The sequence below is a fragment of the Genypterus blacodes genome, unplaced genomic scaffold (assembly GCF_046128005.1).
Source record: "Genypterus blacodes isolate CSIRO-AG114 ecotype Tasmania unplaced genomic scaffold, CSIRO-AGI_Gbla_v1 ptg000005l_1, whole genome shotgun sequence".
NCBI classification, from domain to species: domain Eukaryota; kingdom Metazoa; phylum Chordata; class Actinopteri; order Ophidiiformes; family Ophidiidae; genus Genypterus; species Genypterus blacodes.
In genome coordinates this window covers 1,348,093-1,375,719 of record NW_027466819.1, presented here as the reverse complement: position 1 = coordinate 1,375,719, position 27,627 = coordinate 1,348,093, and the positions used below count along the sequence as shown (strand labels likewise).

The 27,627-nt window shown below is 45.2% G+C and overlaps 1 protein-coding gene across 2 annotated transcripts in view; it reads left to right on the top strand.

Moving 5' to 3' along the window:
- Nucleotides 1-2,352: 2,352 nt before the first annotated feature.
- LOC142996632 (netrin-G1-like) overlaps nt 2,353-27,627 on the top strand; it is a 40,895-nt gene continuing 15,620 nt past the window's right edge. The window contains exons 1-3 of one of the 2 annotated variants that reach the window (XM_076147632.1): nt 2,353-2,564; nt 6,817-7,423; nt 21,575-22,218. In XM_076147632.1, coding sequence (XP_076003747.1) covers nt 7,178-7,423; nt 21,575-22,218 — 890 coding nt within the window. In that variant the 5' untranslated portion in view covers nt 2,353-2,564; nt 6,817-7,177. Of the gene's footprint in view, nt 2,839-6,816; nt 7,424-21,574; nt 22,219-27,627 lie in introns of both variants that reach the window. The other variant, XM_076147623.1, reaches the window with a different exon arrangement.

Sequence of the window (27,627 nt, the reverse complement as noted above, 5' to 3'; positions counted from 1 at the left end):
ACCTCAGACGAGAGTGGACTTGGGGAAGTGGAGAGGGTATCTATCGATCAATCTATCTATCTATCTATCTATCTATCTATCTATCTATCTATCTATCTATCTATCTATCTATCTATCCATCCATCTCTCTCTCTCTCTCTCTCTCTCTCTCTTTCTCTCTTTCTCTCCATCTCTCTCTCTCTCTCTCCCTCTCTCTCCGTCCACCCGGTGGCTGAGCGAGCACCCTCATGTCCGTGGCTGTCAGGTCTGCGTGGTAGTATTGGTAGTATTTCCAGGAGCAACGATTTAATGGAAATGTCAAGAGCAGCAGTTGCTCCAAGCAAAGGCTGAACCCTCTGATACACTGAAAGCCACTTAGCTCTGTGGGATGGGAAACTTGTTGTCATTCAGCTCCCGTCCTGCACGGCCAAATCTGCCTTTATCAGAACAAAAATGCCACTGTCACATTTTAATGGGATTACAGGTCTTCCGTTGCATATTAATTTGCTCCAAATCGATCCAGCTGCGGTTCTGTTTGTGACCATTATTACCACTTATCTGCTTATGTTTGGCCAAATAAAGAGGGAGTGAGGACGAGAGGGGAGAGACGTGAAGACTGTTAATTCTGGTATGGTTTAGAATTAATTTAAGTCAAGAAAGATGGAAGGAAATGGTGGAAGTGTGGATAGATGGATGATTTGTGACGGGAGGAAAGGTGGATGCAAGAATAGAAGAAGGTAAGGAAGGATTGGTGGAGGAAGGGAGGGGGTTAGTATGGAAGGAAGGAGGATTGAAGGACTAAAGGGAGCGAGCAAAGAAAGATGGTGGGATAGAGCAGAGAAGGATGGAAGGAGATGTGGTAGGAGGTGAATGATTCATCAGATACTTTGCTTTGTTTTGGCTTGAATCCCCTCTTCAGATCCTTCGAGAAAGGAAGGAACCATAACAGAACTTACGTCATTGCAAATCAATTTCCCAAACAAACCCTGAAAAAGTGCTTTCAAAGTAACATGTTGGGGGGAGCAATCAAAGCACATCTAATCTGCTTTATCGATCATCGATAGCTGATAGATGGAACAAGCCAAACTCAGCAGCGTCCCTTCTGTCGACGCGCGTCCCCCTGCGTGCCGCGTGCGCCTTCCCAATCAATAACTGCGTCATTTTTACGCGCGCATAAAAACAAAACAAAACAACAAAAGTATGAATGGAGCAGAAGTTCACTGCTCGCTCCACTAACTAACCAACCAACCAACTAACTAACTAACTCGGTGTCGTTTCTCCTTTAATGAGCCGCTCCGGGACGCGCCGTGTTACCGCCGGGGTGACCTTCAGCTCATGGGCGCGGTTGTTGCTGCTGCTCATCGTCGTCGTAGTCGTCGCGTAAATCCCCACCGCGGTTGGCAGAGCACCAAAATTAAAAATGCGCGTTCAAAGCGAGCCGTCACCGCGGTGGCTCGGCACCCTGCAGCGCACTGGGTGACATCTGTGACTCCTCGCCCAGGGAGCCCAGCAAGCGCACCTCAACTCCACTTATTCTTCCAAAATAACACCCGAATATCGCATCAAAACTCCAATTCTGGGAAGTTTTCTTTTTTCATCTCAGCCCCCACAACACAATTCCAGACAGGTAAGCTCTGTTTGCTTCATTAGCATTAATATAGAGGAAATACATGAAATATAATCTGAATATTGTCATAAAAGCATCTGTTATCTGTGTTTGTATACTTTGCTCTGGAGATTTAACGAAGTTTCCGTGGCTTGACTCCCCTGCTGCACCTTTAGTCTTTTGGATAATAGAAACTAATTTAGCTTAGCACTTATTAAATAGGTATTAACTCTTGTACTTTATAATAAGCTGGCATTTAGTCATCTCCTACGTGTGTTGGGCTTCAATTCCAAGCGTTACGTTTCTCTAAATGCAATTATAGGTTGTTTGTCGACGTTGCAGCAGCCTGTGTGAGGCAGAGACACACACTGCTGGAGGTGATGCAGCTTGTTATACTTTCACTTTAGAACGGGAGATAATTAAAATACTTCAATATTCAATTATTTCCTTTCTAGAAACGACGATATGTAAATTCTGGCCACACAAAGTCAAACAATTCCGGGTATCAGTGTCTACGAGTATACTGTATGAATATTAATATGTTTTTAAAAAAAAAGACTTTATAATAAATTAAAAGAGGTTTTGAAGCTTTTGTATGATATGTTGAAGATTTAATGAGAAGCTCCGTTTAGTTAGAGTGTGCAGTGTGCCAGAGCCCGTCGGTGTTGCCTTTAGGACCCGGTGGAGCGCTCAGATGTGTCCGGACACAGCGGCTCCATCTGAGGCAGATCGCTTATCTCTCCCTCCTTCTCTCCTGGTCGTGTTAACAAACGCACCTCTCCACACACCCGGCAGCTCCAATCTGTTATTTTTAATTTTTTTCCCCCTAATGTGATGGACTTTAATGAATTTTTCGATCAGCGTGAACCACCGGTGAACTATCGCAAGTGTCCCCCCCGCCCCCCCCGGGCGCAATTCCGACGAATGCTGCGCCAAAGAGCAACGGACGCTGCGTAAAGTCGCCAGACGAGACTCGGAGGTGTGTGTGTGAGCGTGTGCGTGTGTGTGTGAAGTGCTGGAACGTTATTTGGTAGAAAAAAGCTGATTTGGAGAGGAGCAAAAGTTTTATTTTTGGAAGTTGAGAAGGAAAAAGAGTGTTTATCTACGCTGGAATGTCCATCCTTGTTTTTGTGACATCTGATGCGAATTTGGAAGAAATAGAGACAGAAAAATAAATCAGAGACGTAAATCTTTCTGCAAACACGCCTTCGGTTGTTAATAACTTGTTGAAGGTCAGCTGACTGCACGTACATGTGAGTATTCTTGTGTTTATGTAGCGTTCATGGCTCCACAGTTTACTTTTTGTCGTGTGTGTCGCTTTGCATGATGGTGACAATCGTGACTAAACGCTTTGTAACGGCGTGATTACGGTGCGTTGATTCGTGGGCGAGTCGTTTACGGCAATCAGGTTTGAAGGAAGTGGAGTAAATTAATAGAGAATGAAGGTCTCCTGTGTGTGTGTGTGTGTGTGTGTGAGTGTGTGTGTGTGTGTATGTGTGTGTGTTTACGACTTCCTGCTGTGATGAGTTCGCTTTGTTTTGTGCCTCTTAATCAATGTTTACATCTCACAGCGTTCATCTGGCGCTGCTCTTATTTAAATCGTAATTGGCTTCGTAAAAAGAGCAAAACTGAGACTTGGACCTGTTGCGCAGCAGGTTAGTGAAGCTTAATGTAGGTGTGCCTCGCCCCTGCGTAAAAGCTCCTGCGTAAAAGTTCTCCTTTCAACGTTTGGTTCCTTATGGGCTTGTGGGAAACGTGTTTAAAATGTTGACTTGCACCTTTGACGCTTCTCTGATCCTGGTATGCTGCAATGTATTTCTGTCTGCAAGTCTTTAAGAACTTTGAATAATGCATATAGCTGCTGTCAGGGACCTTCACAGGTTTCTCCCACCTCCTCTCCGTCTCTGCATAAGGGCACACACACACACACACACACACACACACACACACACACACACACACACACACACACAGCCAGTCTGAGTGGTAACTAGAAAGCATAACTACAAAGTGCGTGTGTGACTCATTACCCACGCTCATCCAGCTAGTCCTGAAAAGACAGTGAGAGACAAACCATCAAGAGAGAAAGAGAGGGAGAGAGAGGGGAAGAGGGGGGCAGTGTGATAAAAAACAAGGGACCAGGGATGAGGAGGGAGGGAGACAGCCAGAGAGAGAGAGGGAGACGGAATAATGGAGATAAAGGGCTGCTAACATGCTTCTGTTTGCCAGTGGATCCCACTGTGAGGCATGTGGAAGGGTTACGTCTTGGCTATAAGGATGCTGGAAGAGTGTTTAATGTTGCACTCTTCAACCAGCCACACAGCAGCAGGCTGCTCCAACTGGCTGTTGATCAGGAGATATTGGTGGGAAGTCAACAAAATCAATAAACACAATAAGGCGGCATTGTGTGTGCAACATCCCCAAATCCTGCCCAGGTGCTTGATGCGAAATGGAGAGGCGACAAAATAGTAATTGTTTCAGAATCAACCCCAGATGGAGGCTGAATCAGTGTGTCAGTGTGTGAGTGTCGTGGGCCAAGTGGGGGGGAAAATACAGCCCCAGTGTGCTGCGTGGGAGCACTACGGACAGCAGCTCCACCTGAGTGTAACACGGAGAGCCAGGAGTCAACCAGAGAGCCACGCTCACAGACGAGGTAGACGAGGACAGAGAGACAGACGGAGGACGGCCTCGTTCAAAGGCTAAGGATCGCTAAAGGAAACACAAATGGGACACATCCACGCTGCGGTCCTGAGGGTCTAGCCGGGAGTTGGTAACCGATAGAAGCAAGCGGGCAGTGACTTTTAAAACACTCTGCCATGCTTGAGCGGCCCGTGGGACGGAATGCAAGCGGACACAAGGGGGTGTTTCAGAGGCTTCAAAAACAAGAGAGGGAAAAGACACACACACACAGAGGGAGAGAGAGAGAGAGAGAGAGAGAGAGAGAGAGAGAGAGAGAGAGAGAGAGAGAGTGAGGAGGGGGTCACCCTTGGCTCAGAGCTCTCTCTCTCTCTCTCTCTCTCTCTCTCTGAATATGGGGAGCTGCTCAAATATTGATGACTTTTAATATATAATCTGACCTCGTATCTTCCCTCAGTGAGATTATGATGTTCCTGGATCTCTTCTTCATATACGTATGGCTGGTAGATGCTCCACACCTTTCACACAACCTTTAACACAACAGTGGATTGCTGTTTTGCAGTCTATGTTGTCTATACTGACCACTGATAATTGACAGACAGGCAGAAAGACAGACAGACTCCATAATTGCACATAAGCCTTTTTTTGTGTGATCTTTGCACATAAAAGCTTCCTGAATGCTGTCAGACTACATTTATGACACTCAGACATAATGTCTTCGCCACAATAAAGACATTTTTTGCTCTTTTCCTCTCCGCGCTTGTAATTCCTCCCGAAAAAAAGCCAACACTCGTATCTCTCCAAGGTTCAGTGAGCCGTGCTGACACCTCGCTTTCATGTGTCTGGATTCCATTACTCCTTTTTTTGCCAGCGAATTAAATCTAATATCCTGGTGATTAGTTTGGTTTTGCTGTCGCTTATTAGCTGTGAGTGTTCCCTATTAAAGAGAAATAAGATAAGCCACCTCCACCACCCTGCTTGCTCACACACACCTCATTTGCCTATCTTTGTAATGAAAGTCAACCTCTGTGTTACGGACGGTGGAATTATTTTTTTAAGGCGGTATAAGAGTGTGTATGTGAGTGTGTGAGTGTGTGTGAGTGTGTGTGTGTGTGTGTGTGTGTGTGTGTGTGTGAGTGTCAAGCGCCTGTGTGTGTGTGTGTGTGTGTGTGTGTGTGTGTGTGTGTGTGTGTGTGTGTGTGTGTGCGTGCGTGCATGTGTGAGTGTGTGTGAGAGAGAGAGCGGTCCATCCCGTGACGCACCTCTGATCAGGTTCCTTGCATTTATATTTATGAAATGTGACACACACACATTCCCCCCTACTAAGGAAATTGCTCATTCATCACCCGGAGTTCGGTGTTATCATTTTTGCAATTGGCTTCTTCTTCTTCTTCGTCTTCCCTGAGTCTTGGCTGATTGACACAGGCACGTTTAAAGAGAGTGAAATTCTCTCCTGAAACATGTTTTTTTCTCCGGTTTCCTCTCCGTCTCCAGGCAGAGGTCTGTCAGACGCAGCTCGCCGTCCGTACCTCCGCACGCGGCTTCACTTTGAAGCCTCTGCTGTGTCTGAATCGCAGTGCGAATACTTCGTCTTCCTCACATGAACTGATCTTTGGTGGTAGTAGGAACATATTCAAGCCTCCCAAGCTTTTCTCTTTAAGCCTCTTGTTGTTTTTGGAGAAGAAGGACTGCAGCACTTGGCTTTGATGTGTCAAAAAACATTCATATGACACAATTCTCAGTCCCAAAACAAACTTAAAACACTGCCTTCTAATGCCTGAGCTATAGATGCCATGCAGAGATATACAAACACATCAGAGCGTGTGATTCCTTCCCTTGATCTGTCCCGGGAAACTACTGATGTGACCTTGAGCAGGCGAGGCATTTAGAGCGGCTCAGTGACAATGTTCTCTGTAACCTTCAAGTTAGCATTTGCATCACTCTACACTTAATGTGCCTTTGCCAAATTGTAACCCGCTTTAAAAGCTGCAAGACTGTACCTGCTCGTGAAAACGCTGCCCTGCACCGCTAAAGGTTCAATTGCAATACAAGTACATTATTTTGTTCCTAACTGCGTCTCCCAGGACATGAATAGACGACTTTATCACTCAAGGCAAAACCTCAGGCCATCTCAGCACGCTGACAGTCAACACTAACTTAACTCTTTTCACAGTCTCATTACGTTGGACTCAGCTGTGTGTGTGTGTGTGTGTGTATCTGCATTGAGGCTGTGGTTGAGACGTCAGGCTTGTGTGTGGGTCTCCGCTGACTGCTGCCAGGTGCCATTACCTGAGGAGTTCAGCCGGCTGACTGATGGCTCCTGATAGCTCTGAATATTCCACAATCCCTTGGATGGATCATTTCTGTCTCCCAATTTTAGTTTAATATTTCCCAAACGCCTCTGAAGACATCGCTACAATATAGAAACACAAGTCTAGATTCAGTGTGGAGATGCAATCATTATGAAAATGATTTGGAATGGAAGTTTCTGGCTTTGTGAAAACGTTTCTGTTATTCTCCTCTGTAAATACTGCAACGTTTCAGATGTGTTAGAGAGTTATTTACCACAATTGTCTGTTTCTTGTGTCTTTCAGGATGCTGCATGGCCAAAACCATCATTGAGAGCAGACCCAGCTAAGGAGTGAGCGTCCTGCATCTTGTCTGACCCTCTCACAGACTCTGACACCTATCACTTCCCGGTCGCTGACACACACACACACACCCCAGTCAGCCAGACAGAAGTGGCAGCAAGAAGAAGACAAATCCCAGTCACACCAGAAGTGAACTGCATGTGCCCTCTGACGCAGCTAACAGAAAGCTAACGAGATGCCGCTCCAGCTCCGTTGCGCCTCTCAGAGCTGCACTTCACTCTGAGCAATTTCAGCGAGATTCACGTCTTCTGCGTCTGCAAAGAATAACAAACACACCGCAAAGACCCAAAAAAGGAGATCAGCAATGCTTTGGTCTATAATATTCACTCTGCAAGCTGTGTGTACCAACCTGGCACATGCCATGCAACATTACCCAGCAGCCTGGGGACACTATGACGTGTGCAAGTCCCAGATCTACACAGAGGAGGGCCTGGCGTGGGACTACATGGCCTGTCAGCCAGAAGCTACAGACATGACGAAGTACCTACGAGTGGCCCTCGACCCCCCAAATATCACGTGCGGGGATCCGCCAGAAACGTACTGCGCTTTGGTGAGTCATAACCTCGACTGTCCCCTGATGGAGACAAATGAGGGTGGAGGCAGGATCACACGGTGTACTGGGTCAGGGAGAGAGAACGGTGCATTCAAGGGAACACGCCGCTGTTACAGAGATGGATGTGTGAGGATAGCGCTTGTATGTGGTCACGCGGCAGCACTCTCACACACACACAAACACACACACACACACACACGAATATACACATAAGCTTGGACATGCAGTCGATAGAACAACTGATAGAAGACACACATGGTAGTGCGTTGACGATTCTGAGCTAACTGAACAGAGAACGCGTCTGTCTGAGTGTGAATTATAAGCTTGGCAGACGGCGTGAGAGTTTAGTCATTGTTTACATTGTGTTAACTCACACTACGCTTTGGAATCTCTGGTTCCGTCCGCTGTCCTCGTCCTCTTGGCTACGTCCCGTTGATTATGTTATTGTTGACTCGTGCTGGCTCACTCCGGTAGCTGCAAACTGAATTGTGGGGGAAATCAGGCAGCAGACCTGCTCGCTCGCTCTGACAGCCAAAACCTCCTCACATGCCAGAAATCCATCCAATCACTTGACGAACAGATTGTTGAATGTTTGGGGAGCTATTCGGACATCTAGACCCCCCAGACTCTGGGTCACAGGACCTCCTGTTAGCCGGAAATGTAGCCTTAACAAATTGGGTTAGAGTCTTATCCACATTAGTCTTGTTTTTGTCCTCAGCATTTATAAGGACATATAGATACATAAACACTACGCTTATACTCGTCACTGCACACACACACACACACACGCAGAATTACTGGACACACACGTAAGAGTGTGACAATGACACGCTTTTTGTTTGGCTTGTTTTGATTAATTTCATACTCACTGCAGTGTTAAGCATCATGTTTCATTGGCACTTATCAACCATTATCAACGGTTCAACCCCAGGTTGCCTTTGTTTGGAATGGCACTCAAAGGAAGCAGCAAGAGCCCATAGGCTTTAAAGTGGCTCATTAGAAGTCGCGTGTGTGCCCACTGAGAGCTCCTGCAAGTAAATATTTACCAATTAAAATCGGCATCTTTAAAAGGAGTTTTTATTCTCCTGGCTCCAGATGGCATTGAGACATTTAATGCCACAGTAGGATGAAAAAAGAGTGGGGCTCCAGTGGTGTGTGAGGCGCTGTAAAGCATTATCTCAAAACAAACTGTGAAATGCTCATCAGCCCAGTCAATGATCCTGAATATGCAGCATTTACACAGAGCTGCAAAGAGAGAGAGAGAGAGAGAGAGAGAGAGAGAGAGAAAAAGAGAGAGAGAAACAAAGAGAGGACGCGTGCCTCAACTGTTACATCATTTCACCTCTTTCATCGTCCTCAGAGGAGGCAGAGGAGGCACCACATCCTGATTTTGTCTTCAAATCAACACAACAAGCTCCAATTCTTAAAAAATATTCCTCCTTGATATTTTACCCATCCAAGGTTTCTCTCTGACAGTGATGAACTGTAAAGCCTCCGAAATGTTCATTTGTGTTTTGTGGCATTTGTGTAATGACTTACACACCCGGGAGACACACACTGATTATCTACACATTATTGCTACACGGTTCTGACATGTGACTGATCGCAAACATGTCCTTCATCACCTCCGACACCAATCGGAGGTCACGGGCGCACAGGTGATGGGCGACACGGGCTCCCCCCCCCCCTGCACCTGCTTAAATGGCTGTTGTCCGTTTGATGTGTTTACACTCTCAGCTGGCAGACAGGCAGAGTGACACCGCTGACCTTATCCACCGGTGCTTCCTGAGAGTTGGGTGGGAGATAAGAGGAGAATGCAAATGAGCTCTCTGAGCCGATCACTAAGTTCCCCGCGGTTGTGAGCTCAGTCTAATCAGCATCCCCGGGAGCTGGCGTGCCTCACAGCCAACGGTCAAATAATTCTCGACGGTTTGTTTTTCCGCTCTCCGCCTTGTGCTTATGATTCCCCTCACTATTGCTCAAGGATGTTTTGGGCCATTCTCTGATCTGCCAAGTATACAGTAGTTACCAGGGAGACGGCGCTCGCCAAATGCACATCGGTCCGTCGACGTGTTTGGGCACAAACGCGATGTTTGAATGATATAAATATTTAGCCTTCTGCTTTTTTCTCTTGGATGTTTTGGGAGGAGTAATAAAAGGAGTCAGGGATAAACAGAGTCTAGGACAGGAGTTCTCCATCAGGGACTTTAAGCCCTGTCTGTATTTTTAGCCGCAGACCTTCAGGGGTTCTAGAGAATGTGCTGGTATTAAGGCTGTCCTCCTGTGGTGCAGTGTGGCGCTGTCACTCACTATTATTCAACACCAGTTTAAGGTCATTACTTACATTACCTAATGGGCAGTCTGCAAGTTAGAAATCAGGGTTTTATTACACTTTAGTCAAACTGTGCAGATTGAAATGCACTTGCACTTGCACTTGAAGAGGGCGGTCATGCCTGTGAGGTTGAACTAATTGCTACATCGGCTCCTGTTATCCCTTTTTAAATGCATTATAATACTATAATATTAAAAGTACACTAATAATTAATTTAAAAGGTTGTTTCTTTGGGTGATATTCAGCATGTTTAACACACATTATCCGGTTAGATTTACATGATTCGTGCTTAAGCAAGACAGGCATTACACTATTGCACCTCGCGGCTCCGGCGGAACAATGGGCGCCTGAAAGACATCTGCATCTAAAACCCCCCCCTAATCATTTTGATATGGTGAGCAGACATAAGAGTGTTTTAATTACCGCACGCTCGCCCCGCTCTCCCTTTTCCCAAAGCAGGGTGGCTTTCGGCGGATTTAATGGCGATTCACGAGAGTGGCAGGGCCATTTCTTCGTCTTTAATGAGAAAAGTGGGCTTCATTAGCATGCAGTTCATTTCCCATCCAGAGCTAAAGCGAATCATGTGTGGTTGTGAAGCAAATATAAACAAAGCTTCAGCTTAAACATATCACAACCTCAATATGCAGCCTTTCTCAATCTGTAGTTCAAGGACTAAGGGTGTTGCGTCTATTTCCATTCTACCCGGGTGGCGGTAAATCTTCATTCCGATAGAATCTTAACAGACACCATCAGGCGCGTCAACAGCCCTGGCAGAGCACACACACCCGCTGAGCAGAAAGCAGGTCAGCACAAATGTGTGATTTGTAAATGAAGGAGTGGAGTGAGTTTTGTGCACACGTGTCATTCTCACTTTGGTTGCGTCGCCTATTTGGTTAGATTTTTGGGTGCGATAGGTGTGAATTTATTTGGAGCTGATGGCTTATTAGTGAGGTAATGCTCGGGTGTTTTGGGCTGTGAGGAGGAGGTAATTGGTTCAGAAAGTTTGAGAGCCACCCGTGTAGCAAAACCAGCTTGTTACCCCAAGGTGCCAAGGAGATTGCTTGTTGTGTTTGTTCAAAACTCTCCCTTAAATTTTGCACTCTTGACCTCTAACTGAGCGAGTGTGAGTGCTGTGTTTCAGGCGTACGTGCTCTCGTATCTGGACTAGCAGTAGTATCCGGGGTAGTAGCCGTGGCCGATTCGTCCGCGTAGCATCCTACGAGCATTTCCGAGTTACTGATTCAGTAACAATGATTTTTTTTCTTCCCAGCCCCTCTGAGTTAAACTGGGTGGATTATTGTAACTCCTCTGAACTTTACTCAGTTCTCTCCGAGTGTATGAAAGGAGCGACGGCTGCCAGTTCACCACACGGCCGCCGTGATGTTTAGGAAGAGAAGACGAGGCGAGAGCTCCCACTAAGCTGCTTTGAGCCTGCCACTTTATTGACAGTCACTGCGGCAGACTTATCTTTCCTGGCAACGACGGGAGGCGTTGTGAATTTTGGAATGTTTGTCTTTAGATGCCCACAACTAACTTAACAGACTTTGGGAAAAGCAATTTGCGGACTGGAGAGAGTGAAGTCTCCTTTTCTACGGGCTGTAAGGAGGTAAGAAGGGTCAGACGCTGCTGCTTTGATCGCTGTAGAATTAAGAGATTATCACTGTTCTCCACTCGCTAAACCACCGTTTTGAGCCTGTATGAAGCGGTTTGAATATCAATGTCATCAATAGTGTGTCTGGCCGAGGTTAGATCTGTTGTTGTAGATTAAGCTCAGTGGTAAAAAAGTGTTTTTGACACCGTCTGAGGAGGGTTTCAAAGGAAACCAGGTCAGGGACTTTACTGTGGTGCAGAGCAACAGGAACTCTAGCCTGTAACTGACCTGAAAGCATGAAAATACCCCCAAAATCATCTATAGCCATTGTTGAAAGTAGCCCAACTCGTGTAGATGATCTATAGGCTCTTATCAATAACCACTCACAACTATAACTTCCTCAATTTCACAACAGCGCACACACATTTTTCACTTTAAAGAGTTTCAACTTGACTTAACCTAAGGAAAGGATTTCAATATCCCCCCCCCCACTCATGGCGAGACGGTGAAATAACCACGCAATTCCGTAGTCAGAAGAGGAAAGTGCGATTGGCCCTCTTTGATCCCGTCGCCCTTCCTTCTTGGGAGAAATCCACTCATACATAGGTTTGTTTGGAGACAGGGAACAGTTGGAGCGTTTAGCTTCTCCTGTCACCCGGTGCCCTTGACTTTGTACTGGACTGGCCCTGCCCAGCACATCATCATCGCACCACTGCGCACCAAGACACTGAGATGACATGCAACATGTCCCCTGACTCCCGGAGATGGGGGGTGTCATCATTTATTCTTTCAGCGGGCTGCCACCTCTTTTGTCGCCTCGCCTTTTAATTTCCCTGTGCCTTGTTTCCTGTCAGCCGCTGATGCATAATATCCATGCCGTGTTTGAACATGTGCAGGTTGGATGCTTCATATGAGGCGAGCGCATGACAGATAGAGATATGTCGGCATTATTCCCCCGGATGGTGTGACGGGTTCATTCTCTGAGGGCTGTGAATACAAAGACAGGTGAATTATGCACGGAGATAGAAAGGGAAGTGATTAGACGAGACAGAGCTTAACGTTTACATACATGTAGGTTAGCTTTGAATGGAGATATAATACTTGTGAAGCCAGCTGGAATACTGTGGTAAGAGCACACGCAGGGCTGTTATGAAGATGACAGCGTTTTCCATTTGTTTGCAAAGTCCGTTTACAAAAGCAATACGCTCACACAAACTCTGGCTCTCTGACATCTATACTGAAAACAGCAGAAGAGTTGGAAACCGTCCACATTCCAGACATTCCTACACTATATTAATATTCGGTGTCAAAGCTATTATTGTACTTCACTCTCCAGTCCCACATTTTCATTGCTATGAAATCAATGAGGTGATTCCGGTTTGCCAAGCTGGCCTGCATGAGTTTGCTTTCTACTCAAAGGGCAAATCTGCGTCACTGAAGAGCCTTTAAGTATCTTATATAGTTTCCTTATGGGTGAGGATGTATCCTTACCCGACACTGTGGATTCATTTTAGGATGCAGAGCTCCAACAATACACAATTGTGACTCACTGTTCCTCGTTGCAGCCTAACTGAGATTTTATTCAATTTTGCTTCTGCGTTTCCGAAATTTACATTGTAAATGAGCAAAGCGATTCACCTGCGTATCCTCCTCTCCATATTCTGTGCTTGAGAAAGTAAAAAGGCTTTAAATCCTCCATAATAAAGCAGACATTAAAGCCTCTTCATCCCCTTTAGTATTGGATTTGATGGCAGAATGTTACAGATTGGAAGGCATTTGTAGCCTGAAAGGAAACATTCTCCCCCCTCCTCTTGTGACTCAGCGTCATCATGAGCCACATTTAACTAATGCCAACACATCTCGGCTTGAAATACAAACATGCCACGGACATTCCATCGGTGAATCACTGTTTATCTGTCATCTCGGAGGATTTCACACAAACGTCTCTTGTTTGCCGTCAGAACCAATGAGGAAGTACCGACCGGAGCTTTTGTCGGAGGCAATTTTGAATAACAGATGCGATGACGTTATCGCTGTGAATCCACGAGCCGCTGCTGACTTGAAATTAAATCCCCCCCTCAGAGATATTCACGTCTCTCTCCCTCTCTTGTGTCCGTCTGAGCTATTCTATTTCAATAAAGATAAAGGAATGAAAGCTTGACTGATCTGTCCATGAGGCAATTTTGAAAGTGAGAAATAATTCACAGCTTTTAGCGCGTGCAGACATATTCAACTTTTCATTTACACTTGTCCAGCTGAATGGATTTCTTGTACATAATATAATAACAGAGTCACCTGATAGCTACTCCATGTGCCGGCTCATTGTTGTTTGCAAATCAACCAGTCAGAATCATTGCTCAAAGGCTTTTAAGAATGGAAATGCATGAATGGGGCTCACCGTTCCTCAAGGGAAGTGTGTGATTTTAGATAAACTGTAGAATGTGAGTGAGTCAAACAGGAGGCACTGACGAAGAGCAATTTGAAAATGTCACCCTCAGTCGTTGAGTCGTTCCACTATCAAAGCCCGAGTTTCCTCCTCGCTCAGTGGACAGGATCCATACAACTACTACTACTAGTGCTTTTTAAGAATAGGTTCCTTTTTTCTCCTGGGCTGTCAACGTCACACAAATGAGTCCCTGAGCCAGACCACACCTGGATATCTGCTCTGGGAGGTCAGATTGCTCCCAGATCATAATGCGTTCTGTGCACATTTACACCTTCCATCCTCTATCTTATCTGGATAACACATCTAGATACAGATCTCCTGTTAGTACAAGGTGTAAATAAAGCAGATCTGTGTCACAGGAGCAGCCACATGGTGTATTCATTACCACCGTCGCACAACAGACAATCTTCTCCGGAACGACATTTGTCCTAGATTTGTTGCAATTGTTTGTTTTTGTCAAGTGAAAAAAAAAAAAAAATCAGTGCACCAGCAGTTAACAAGCAGCCAGTTAAGCTGAAATGACAAAAAATGTTTACAACTTTATATCTGTTTGGGCTGAGCTTTTTCCTCTTTGTTGTTTTGTTGTGCTTCTTATCATGGAGCCGCTCAGCTCGACTCACAGCGCAGCATAAACTTAAAGCTATTAATATGAACACAACAGCAGCTTAGAGGTGATAGCAGTGTTATTGTAAAGGTCGCACACACGCATTACAGGCCAGAGGTTTTTTTTTTACTTGGTTTCTTTGTTTGTTTGGGGTTTTTTTTGCTGATAGGAATAATGCACTGGAAGTTGAAGGGTTGAAAAAGAAATAGTGGCAAGATGACAGGCAACTGTTGTGACCTGCCTCCCCTTAGGAAACCCAGCCATCATGTTGTCAGGCCATTATTGATCTGCGAGAGGGAGTGAAAGAGACTGTGCCAGGGAGAGAGGGAGAGAGACAGAGAGAGAGAGAGAGGGAGGGAGGGAGGGAGGGAGGGAGGGAGGGAAGGATGCCCTCGCTCCAAAAGTGGCTGGTGTGATTTTATCATGCTCAGTGAAAGGGTGACATTTCAGTAATGCTTTATTCCTCAGTTTGGCATTTCAAATTAATAAAAGCCTCTAATAACTATGCAGATTGAAAAGATGGAGGATGAGTTGACACACTGTGAGCTAACACGCTGATGAACAATGCAGCCGTTCCATTCTCTCTCTCTCTCTCTCTCTCTCTCTGTTTCTTTCACTCCCTCTCTTTGGTTCTCTCAATTTCATCCTATTCTCTGTCTATTCCTCTGCGGTGACCCCTGCATCTCATTGTAAATGGCTAAGAACTCAGCCGGTGTCCTTTGGTTTCCTTCACAATGAGGGGTGATGGAGGGGGGGGCGGTGTGTGTGTGTGTGTGTGTGTGGGCGAGGGGGGAGAGGGGGGGGGGCACTCAGAATATCCCAGCGGCACATTTTGTGTCGTTAAAAAGCCGCTTAGACGAAACTAGAAAGAGTCGGGAGTCAACGGTGCTGCAATATCCTTTGAAAGCTTATTAGTGTGGAAGCATTGTCGTGTAACAGCAGGATTATTACGTCTTTAAACAGCTTCAAAGTACCTGCAGTAATGGGAGTTAAACAGAGTTGATTACCAAAGAAGATGGGTTGATGTTAAGAATTCGGGGTCATTCCACGACACCTGTCCGAGTCTAGACACACGCTAAGTTCCTATGCATTCAGCTTTTCTTCTCCTTTGATAACAAACTGATGCACATTGGGGGGATTGTGGTCGTGGTTATTTCATGTAGCACACACACACACACACACACACACACACACACACCTTCCTGAATGTTCAGAATTGGAGATGCAGATTTTTTCCATGCGGCTGAGTGAAAAACTGTGCATATGGAAGTGTTGATCACGTTGCTCTTGACACTAGCTGATGCATATTTCAGTGTATTTGTTTGCTGAAGACTCAAACATGCGGAGAAAAACAAACAAGTCTCTTTGGCGCAGGCTCCATTCTGTGGAAACAGCATTTAGGAATCCTGAACGCCTCCACATGTCCTGCCGGCACGGGCGTAGACAGTGGGGGTGTGGAACCTACAACCATAGAGAAGGAAAGGGAGCGTCAGGGGCGGGGTGGGGCGGGGGAATCAAGATAGCATTAATGAGTGACATAAACTACAAGTCCTGCTGGCAGAATGAACGTGAGAAGCTTCTGTTGACGGGTTCTGTCTATGAAAGGGTCACAACTTACAAGAATAAGACACACACACACAGACACAGACACACACATAGACACACAGACACACAGACACACACACACACACACACACACACACACACACACACACACACACACACACACAGGATAGATGGGTTTAGATATAGGAATGACTGAGCTGGTTTGTTTATCCTACAAAAGTAGTGTTTGAGTAAGGGCGTCCACATAAAGTATGTTGACAAGAGAGACATCAACTTTCAGCACACAGGCTTGCAGTGTGTGTGTGTGCGTGTGTGTGTGTGTTTTCAGTGGGTGCTCTGGAACACAGGGTGCTGCACAGAGAGCTCCAGCAAAGAGAATTAAACATCTTCTCATTAAAGCAATGTTAAAGCTTTTTATTGAATCCTGACATCACTGTGTGTCAAATCCCACACGCACCCGCAGTCTATCTCTCTCTCTCACACACACAACCACATACGCAGACCAAATGCGCTAACACACTCTCTGTGTTTGTACCAGTTCAACTGTAGAAGTCACTTTGTTTCATTTCTCTGTGGATAACACACACAAGCAAGCAAACACACACACACACGCATCATTGAAAGCCAGCCACCATCCCCATGATAATAAGGCAGCTTTAAATTTTACCCCCAGTAGGATTCTGCCACATGGGACAGATAATGAGGCCAGGTGTTAATTAATGTGGAGTGCATTTCCCCTCGTCTGTCGACGCCCCGTGAATCCCAATCAAGTCTGCGGCCGCGGATCACGCCGCAGCTGATTTGCCAAGCAGCTCACTTCAAAAGGCGAGACTGCTTGTGCTGCAGTCCTCAAAGGGGCGGCTTTGGCCAGGGCTCACACACCAAAAGGCGGAGTTGTTGGCATGTGGCAAATTGAAACACGAGTGCAGGGAGAAATATTCAGCCGTTTAGTTTTGACCTGATATGTATGCGGAGTGAAAGTTACAGTTTCTTGATTCTTTCGTGTGTATTTCCATCAAGCTATTACCGACAAAGGAAAAATAAAACATGCCTGATATCCGCTTTCAAAATTGTGAAACCTATATGATGGAACATTCTGGGGTTCTATTTGCAATCATCCTGCTGTTCGTCTCTCTGAAGGTCAGAAGAACGTAAACCCCCGGCTAGGACGTGAGCCACTGCTAGTCCCGACTCCAGGTCATTAAAGCTCTATTGAGTTTCTGCTAAAGCTCAGACTCTCTCAATATCTCAGCATCGGCTCGTCTCAGCTGTCTCTTCCGTCAGGGCTTTAGACCAAAACCCTGACAGGATCAACGCTCAGCCTCTATATTCGCTCGAGCGTTCCCTCTTCAAAAAGCAGACCCCGATCCACCTTGATCTCTCGCTTTTTGGTCCGTCTCTCCGTGCGTCACCACAAACATATCTACTCTCTGTGATCTCAGCCGGCCATGAGTGCGGCGCAGAGACCTTGCCTCTCGCGACTGATTGGAGGTGAGGGATTTATCGTGCTCTCTGTGGGCTTCTTGCGATTTTGTCAAGTGCTGCTTCGAGTTGGATCATCATCACCGTTGCTGCTATCCTCGATCCGCTCACCCGACAGCAATATCGGCAAGTTCTTCTTTTTTTTTTTTTGTCAAATCTTCCCCTTGAATGAGGTTGGACGTGTGTAGGTGTGAGAGACGAGGTATGGGCCAGCGACACGTCTGTAGGTGTCATGAGACAGAAGACGGAGGTGTAAGGCCGAGCAGGAGGCTGGACTGATTACTCCTACAACACCTCAGGTCCTGAGGGTGGAGGGGGGGCTTCTCACCGTCAGAGAGGCCTCCAGGTAGAACAAACCTGAGTCACCCCCTAATATTGAGTCATCCATTCTAGATCCATCCATTGTGAATTAACTATTCGGGCTCCCACAAGAAGCTGATGCATAAAGTGTACCATGTATGCACAATGTATGTAAAGGTTAGGTAGGTAGGTATTTATGGAGATGCAAAGATAAAACTGCATTTTATTGATCATACTTTCTTTTATTTAACTCTTTAGCAATGGAATTTTTAGACTTTTCTACCGTTTTGGTACCTGGCAACAACTCTGTTCTTCATGATCACTTAAGATTCCTTACACCTCCTTTTGTTCAACTACTTCTCCTTATTTCCTTAAAAGGAAGCAAGCAAGCATCAGCCGTATGAACCCAAGCCAAATTCACTTTTAAATCATTTTTGAAAACAGTCTATTTGTCTCTGAGTGCTTAAGGAGAAACAAATGACGCCAATAACTCCATGATGATTGCCTCGGTGACAAAAAGGAAATGCTCTTAATGGGGCAGGTGTGGGAGGCGGTTCAGTCTGAGCCATCTGAGCCTCACACACAGCAGGCGGCTCCCAGTGGCAAAAACACTGGTTCAATCTCTGATCTGCGATACGAGTCCAGAAATCTGTCAAGACAAACTGATTGGTTGGTTTGCCTCTGCACATCCTTCAGCCGGACCTGTCAGCGGCCAGAGAATTCATCTCCCCAAACCCCGTCTTGTGTCAGAAGGGTGCGTCACGTGGGGGGTTAGACTCGTCTCCTGGGCCCTATGTCACTCACTCTTAGTTCTGTGCTGCCCAGTGACTTTAAACCATTATCAACTCCTGGGTGGACCGTAAGATTAAGCAATCTGCACCATATGCCCTCATAGAAGTGAACGACATTACAGTAGAAGGTATTCGTCCCTCCTCAACTCGAGTCTCTCTCTCACTCTCACTCTCCCTCGTACTGTGACACCCTGATATTGGATTGACCTTATAGGCTGCAGAGATCGAGACATCATTAGCTGCGACCTGCCACAGACTTGCCACTATAAGCCACTGCCCCGGACGGATCATATAGCATCGATAGAAGCTAGGCGCGCCGGGTTACACAGCAGCTACAGCAGGCGATAGAGATATCCGCACTGCCAATACGAGACGAGGCCATTAGAAGCACTCGCGCCATTGTATTAATGTCATAATGTGATTAAAGTTCAGTATCTGGAGATCGATTAAAAGAGGAAATTCAGGATGTAGGAATTATAACAATAAGAAAAGTAGTAGGCGTCTTAAGAAAGTGCTGATATTACAATAACTTATGATATATAACAAACCTCTTTCCCCCTTCTTCCCTTTGCAGTGGCCTTGATCACAGGTAAAGGATCAAGCTGCGAGTGCTTATTGTTTTTCAATAGCTGCCCCCGCGGCAAAGCACTGAAGCTCTGCGTCTTAAATGACCACAGAGGCTGTTGATCTTCATAAGGCTCTGCTTTTGTTGTTAAATATCCACCATGGGAAATCCAATGAAAGGTCCCGACCCTTCCCCGCGTCGCTATCATTCCACCTACGCCCGGCTGTGTGAAGGTATTCCGGCGGGGGCGGGCTTCGCCGGGGAGGAGAATAAATACAGATAGATGTCACTTAATGTTTGACTGGAAAAGAGCCTTTGTGTTACTTGGTATTATTAATGATGGAAGGGGGTTTTATGAAAGGTCTGTCCCCAGCCAGCTCCCCGTACTGAATGGGCTCCTTGGTTAGAGTGATCGCTTCCCCGAAGGCCTAAAGTCAAAGCAGGTAGTGAGAGAATGGTTATGGATTGAATTTATGACTGCTTTTTCCCCCCAGTCTCTCCAAATGCTTTTTTTTCCCCCTCATTCTGCCATGCGTGATGAAGCAAATTTCTCTCTCTTAAAAGCTTTTATTTACTCTGGTCCTCACTGTTCAGCCAGGAAATCGTTTTTCTCATTATCCACGCACGCCGCAGCCTCAGCCAGTGCTTCATATCGCCTGCGAATAAGGGCTGGGGTTGTTGTTTTTTTTTTGTAGAAGATGCCAAGGCGGCCATCCCGCTGACACAAAAATAGAACCGTGACAACAAAATGAAAGAAATATATGTGGGAAGAGAACGCTCTGAATGATAACAGGGAAATCACTCTATGTCCCCATCAGTCTGTCCCTGTCTCATCACGGAGACAGTGGGGTACACTTATAAACAGGCAGTCAACATGGCCCCTCCCCCTAACTTCTCTTTGAAGACACACACACACTCTCATTCCTGTTGCCTCCAAGCCATCTGTGCTGGTGTGTGGTGTTCAGGGGCACAACAAGTGAAGTTTTAGAAGAATTTTCAACTTAAAATCACATTGCAGACCGACTTTCTTCCCCATTGTCTCTCCCTCTGCCCGTCTCTGTAGCACCACCCTCCCTTATTACCCTTCTAATTGGATCATGCAACATTCCTTTGTGCCCGTCTGGCGAGCCTAGTGACCCACAATCCCTGTCATGTTCTTCCTCATCGCATAGTTATCTCCTCTAGCTGAGGAGCGGGTCGCTCGCGGGGAGACCACGACCCCCCCACTCCTCACCCCGACAGCGGCGTATCACGGACCCGCAGGAAATCAAATGGACTGACATGATCTGTATCGCAGAGCAGGAGGCCACACATATCTCCCCGTCAAGAAGATAAAATGCCATTTTCCGGTTCGTTGAAGGGAGCGTCTTTATATATTTTTTTCCTTTTAAGTAAAGCATAATAGGGTTTGCTTATCGGTATTTCTGCCAGGAGATGAAGAGTAAGTACCAAGTAGCAGGCTGAGGTGGATGTGTTGCTATATGCCGGAGATAACAGAGCAGAGCAGCAGATCTCGCTCCTCTCACCTTTAGATAATTTTGCGTGTAGAGTGTCAGATGATTGCTGATTATCGAACCGCTTTACAGTAGCTGTGAATCTCATCAGCACTTAACCTCATTGTTCCTGGAGCAGAGGTTAGAGGAATGTCAATTGGAGTGTGTCTTATTCTCTGCGGCTCTCTTTAGTTCTGCCCGTCTCTCTCTCTGTCTCTCTCTCTACCCACTCCGTCGCCCACTCAAGCACACACATGAACACACACACACTCACTCACATTGAGATAAATTAAAATCTCTCTCCATTTCTCTCACACAAATATATATATTGAAGCATCAATATCTCCTCTCATAACACACACACACACACACACAGATACACACACACACATGAGCACAGACAAACAGAGTCAGCGGGTGTCTATGGTACAGGACAGACACAGACCCATTAAAAATGTATGTCCCTTTGTGCGTTTCATAAGAAACTGCTCATCAGGATTCCGTCGCCATCTCGGCTTGAAGCACCGCACAGGAATATCAATTACACAGCGGCAATTTGGGTGGCAGGGATGGCGGTGAAGGAGAATATTGGATCCACGGTGTAATCTTAATGAGAGGGTCACTGTGTCTCTGGCAGCTCAAGGCCCCGATACTGAGTGTGGAGATTATAAGAATACACACACACAGGCAACTGAGCGAGACATCAGAGAAGGGAAATAACATTGATTCAAAGCTTTAGGGTTTGTAAATTTGACACTTAGAGTTTTACTGGGCTAAAGATGTGTGATGACTCCGTCAAACTCTGTCTGCTGGAATTAGTTCCTATTGCAAATCATCTGGAATCTGATGCCTGGCTTTTGGGCAGAATACTGTGTGTACTATTCTGTGTTTGAATAGATAAAGAGCAGTTCCCTTGACATTCCTTTGACGGTATATTTATCAAGAAGCTGACATGTATTTATCTGTATTTTCCTCTAGGAGAATCCTTACATGTGCAACAATGAATGTGATGCCACCACCGAGGAGCTGGCTCACCATCCCGAGCTGATGTTTGACTTTGAAGGTCGCAACCCCACAACTTTTTGGCAGTCGACGTCATGGAAGAAATACCCAAAGCCCCTGCAGGTCAACATCACGCTGTCGTGGAACAAAACCGTCGAGCTGACTGACGACATCGTCCTGACCTTTGAGTCCGGCCGGCCAGAGCAGATGGTCCTGGAAAAGTCACTGGACTACGGCCGGACCTGGACCCCTTACCAGTTCTACGCCACCGATTGCTTAGACGCCTTCACCATGGAGCCCAAGACGGTCGGCGATCTCACACAGCGCACCCTGCTGGACATCATTTGCACCGAGGACTACTCCCGCGGCTACGTGTGGAAGAACGACAAAACGGTGCGCTTTGAGATAAAGGATCGCTTCGCCCTGTTTGCTGGGCCTCGTTTGCACAACATGGCTTCACTGTACGGCCAACTGGACACCACCAAGAACCTGAGGGACTTCTTCACCATCACCGATCTGAGGATTAAGCTGCTGAAACCAGCCACTGGAGCCACCATGGTGGACGAGAACAACCTGTCTAGATACTTCTATGCCATCTCCGACATCAAAGTGCAGGGCAGGTAAGACACTTGGCTCAGAAATCCCACAGGGTTCTGATCAAATAAATGAAACCAAAGCTTGATTCAGACATCTGACTAAAGTCTTTTGAAGCAAAATCATGTCTGATCTGTTCTGATAGCCTACAGTCCGACGATTGAAGGTCACGAGAAACACTAACAAGGTTGTACTTTCATAGTTTGCAGGATTAAAATAAAAGTACATGAAAGAACTTGTTAGAGGAGCATGTCGAGCCTCCACAGCTGCAGCACATAACAATCAATTACTTCTAATTGTACTGCCTAAAGCGCTGCGCGGAGGATCTCTCTCCTTCTTAGAGACTGCACTCAATTATGGCGTAGTACTTAAACGTCTATCTAAAATCTAAAGAGTGTTAATCGTCAGCAAAACAAGATGAATTTTACACATTTACAATTTAATATCTGTCCTCACTTCCCATAAATTATTAAAACTTTGCAAGCATATAAAAGACGTGAAATGCCTTATGGAGGTTTACGAACACGCAATGTTTGCATCACCTCATGTGATTTTACATATTGTATTTTAGCACCATGTCACTCCTTAGTCATTTGTTTTTCCTTAGATCAGTCTGAATTTGAGTGCAAAAAAGGCAGCAATGGAATGTTAATCGCAATTATTTGACAAGGACAAAGGTTTAAAACCCCTGTTCTCCTGATTTTAAATGCTTGTCTGAGTTTTTATTACAACCACACATCAAGATTAATTTGACATCCTACTGTCACTTCATATAACGTCACCATCATTGTGTCGTGTAGTGTGTCAGCCCGAGTGTGAGGCTACAGAGTGTCACATTAGAAAAACTACTTAATTGGTTTCACCTGGTGGTCCAAGTTGCTCTCAGGAAGCTGGGTTACCAGGTGAAAGTACTTCATCTGATAGGGTTAACGATCGCACGCGGGCTTTGGATAGTTTATAAAAGCCTCTAACCCCTGAAGCCCGGCGTCCTCATCCTTAATGGGGAAAGGAATTCAAAGCCATAGAGTAAATAAATACTATTATGAGCAGAAATCGTCTATAGTAGGTGTGTATCTATATATTAATAGATATGTGTAATGCATATGAAGCCATGCTATGTAAAAGGAAAGCTATAAGAGGGTTTATGCGACAGTTACACTTTGTTGGTTAAGTTTACTTATTCTCCTGCTTGGTTGAGCCACATGTTTAATGAGCACAGCATCCAGTGTGTTGCGCTGTAACAAATTTCAATCACCGAGTCATCAGAATGTCTCTGTATTTTCCACAAATGGAAACATTGTCATTTGATGATGCATGGAAATGGCCCTAATGGCAGCCATAAAGCCTCTACAGCTGCTCTCCAAATGGGACCTGTGTTGCTTGCTGCAGTTGGTTTATATGAGGATAACTACGTTGGTAATGACCCATCAGATGGGCCCTAGGTGGATTGAAACAGTTAGATCCTAATTAGAATTCAGTAGACTTCAATGGCAGATTAGAACCATTAGCACGTTGGCTAATTGGTGGGAGACTAATCTTGCAATTAAGAGCATTTGCAGCTGATTAAATGGCGATCATCAGAGACAAATCAGTGAAGGAGGGGAAACTTAGAGGCCGTGGCTCCAAATTTATCCTTGTCCTGTTTATTAATGACTAGATTTATGGTTTAATCCACAAGGTTGAATGTTAAAGCAAGCTAGTGTTTTGGCTTTAACACACAACAGCAACACGTGTTCTCAGACGGATCCGTTTTGCATGTTCTTATTCATCTTTGTGGACCGGTTTCAAAATAAATCAGCCATTGAACAATGATCAACAAAACATTTACAAAACTTGATGATGTTCGATCACCTGCTGCTTTCATCATGTCAGCATGTGATGGTTCCAGTTCTGCTCTATCAGACGGATATACATATTGCACAGTCAGACATATTCCTCCAATATCTACGCTCATGCTGGAAACATAAATTGATGGTTTTTAAATTGCGATGTCGGATACCGAGCGCAAAATACTATCTCCCACAGATATCTAATTTTGCCATTCATTAGAAAGAGTAGCAAAAGGTGGGACGGGAGAAAATAAGCTATTTTGCCCAATTTTCCACCCTGCCCTTGGGCATCAAATTCAATTTTCCACCAAAAGTTTGCAGTGAGAAAGAAAAGAAAATAAACATGCGATTTCTGTCCAGAGGTGGATCACTAACTCACTAGAAAGGCAGTGATGGCGGCGGGCGGGGACAGACTAGATTAGAGTTTCCACTAGCCTCAACAGCCTCCTGGCTACATCCAAATGTGAGAGCCTTATCATAGAGTGGCCATCCTGTCTGAGAATTCCCAGAATACTCCACAAACACTGATAAAACTTTCAGTCACAGGGATAACCAGAGGATATGTTCATGAATGTGATGTGATTGGATATAAATATGCCACCTATATTTCTTTAATCATCTATACTCCATGGTCTGCCTCATTTTGCACTTCTGCTTTAGAAAAGAAAGCTAATATTGTATAATCACCTTTTCAGAGTTCACAAAATGCCGCACTGGATAACAACACTGTGTACAAATGAGTGAAACATTAATTAATACCCAAGGGAGGATGCTACAAGAGGAAAAAAAGATTGCGAAAAACCTTTGAAAGCTTCTATCTGTTGTGTATTTTGCACTTCTTGGCCAATTTGACAGTTTCTCAGACAGCCAGTTTGGCTTCGGCAGCATGATATCACAGCAAGATACTTCCAGCACACATCTACCGTCTACAGCAAGTTCGTGTTCAGTTTCTCTAAACCAAAGGGAACAAGAGGCAACATTTCAAAGTGAAATCACACATAAAAGAGGAAGAATGGTGACAAGTTAGCAGAGAGGTTTCGCCCAGAATGTGAGGTCCAGAACACAGTGAATGGAGAAAGGGAACCAACTCACTGGCATCTCCTTTTTCCTCAATGTACTATTTTGGAACTATTTTGCAGAAACAGTCCATGAGGCATGTTAATTTGTCAGAGATCATTGTGGGAAACGATACAAAATCCGATCTTAAATGTTTTTAAAAAAATGGCCAAACCATGCTCACTTCCTGCAACACTTGATGACAAAACATGCCTTATCCGCAAAGTAATAGCCTAAATTAATGTGGCAATTATAATAGTAATTTTCTGACGAAATGAGTGGATATTGCTAACGTTATCAAGTTAGCTAGTGCTCGGACTAACTAACTGTCTAACTTGAAAAATAGTGGTGAGGACAGACAAACACGGCGGAGACCAGATGTCCCCCTGTTTTCCACACACAGTCCCTTTTTCCAGCGTTGCGTCCCCAGCTGTGAGTGGTTTTGTTAGCTGTTTAGTTGAGCAGACAACACGAGATGACGCTCGAGTTGAATCTGATGAGTCACTCTAAAGTTGTGGGAAACTAGAAATAGCACCACGGCTTTTTAACACAGTTGCTGCTGTGAACACCAACAGAGAATCAAATGACTGATGAATGAATTTTCATTTAAGAGAAGAAAGCTTATGAAAAAAGCTTTAATAATAAAAAGACATTTCTTTTCTTGTAACGTAGCAATGCAAAACAGAAACAAGACGTTGACAGATAAAGCCAGCGCACACACCATAAACAAGTTTGAGACATGGTGACAAAATAAATACAAAATCTGACAGACACTAGCTTAATAAAAACTGAATTAAAATCTGAGAAGATTTGGTTGGTAGAGGATGAAATGGAAATAAAGTGATGTGTGAAAAATAGTAAGACAGATGAAACAAAATGTCAAGCCGCTCACGGGTCGATGTAAGAGGCTGTGAATAAATGTGTTTTTAGGAGGTTTTTGAACAAATCAAGGGCATGTGGCCAGGCGAGGCGTTCCATAACCTTAAGCTCTCCCACCCGTGGTTCTCAGTCTGGGTCGGAGCCGCGGCACAGAGGAAAGAACTGTGATGTATGTTTTGATGGGTGAAAGCAGAAATAAAGCAAGGTCTTATTTTTTTTCCTGTCCTCTCCTGGGTGTAAGGCCATCAGAGCGGAGCGCGGCGTGGTGTGGCGTGGCGAAGCGTCCGCACTATCGATTTCTGATGTTATTCCTCATTGACGGGGAAAAAAAACAAAACCTTGAACCATGCGTGCTGTCCCACCTTTCACGTCTCCCTCCCCATAGTTCCTCGCGTATTGATCAGACGTCTGCTCGTTAATTAAGACACAAGCGCTACCGGCAGGCCGCGCACGGTCAGAGCTGTACGTCTGCAGGGCTGCAGCAGGTCCTGGGAACGAGAGGCAGCTAATCCATAAGTGCTAATGTGCTATTTCTCTCATCCCTCATGTCATTCTCTATTTTTCCTGAACCCTACCGCTCTTTTTCTCTGTGTGTCTCTCATTGAGGAACGTGTAAGAGGGTGGTAGTTATTTTTTTCTTGTATAAATCGGATAAATAATTAAGCATTTGTGTAATGAGGCTGTGTTTTAGGGTGAAGTTTGGCTTTGTGATTACAGAACAAGGCCATTTAAGAATATTCCATTAAATGTAACAGGCCGTCGTTGCTGCAAGCGATTCTGTGCGCACACTTTAAGTATTGCTTTCTTACACAAGAATCTTGTGTTAGAGTCTTAACGGAATTACAACTTTTGACCGCAAGCTAAGAGAGGTTATTAGTCTGTCTTTAATCTTAACAGAGGTAATTGAATTCCACACAGATTTTCTGTGCTGATAAATGTTACAGGAGCTGAATATCTGAAAGCAAAGGCAACAAAGGCTGAAGGTCAATAACATGGATTTGTAGTGATCTTCAGTTACTCAAAAACACTTTGGAAATAAAAGTTTGGCAGCAAAAGAGCAACGTTCTTTCATTTCATGCTATTTTGCACTCAGTGTTCCCTCAAAGCCACAGACAAATCCTGTACCTCCATCTCCAGGTGGGCGCTGACAGGAGCACACTTGCATCCAACACTTTAAGGGCACTTTAAAGGAGTCTAAGTTTGAAGCGCCCTACTGTGCAATGACACTGCACCACAGTCGCTCTGCACCTTGAGAATATCTCTGCTCTCCTCAGCCGTCACACTCTGGAATTCATGATAACACCGTGCAGAGATATTACACCGTATTATCTACTGTGTAATGTGCTCGGCCATTTCTCAACCGCATTCAAACCACTGACATTTGAATTGTGTTTGTAAAGTCAGTATTTTCCGTCGCACTGTAAAAAAGATAAAGCAATCGCTCTCTGGCTTATCTTTTCTTGTCTCTGCCTCTTACTTGCTGAACCTGCAAGGCTGAACAGAAGGCAGCGCATGCAAATAAATCAATATTCCTTTTTGAGGGTTTGAGTTAATGGTGTCGTGGAGAAGATCTTCATAGATCTCTTTGGTGAGTGACGGTGGAGTGGGAGGGATTCCACCTGATTTATTCAGATGTCTCAACATGGTCTTGTTAAAACCTAAACTCTTCAT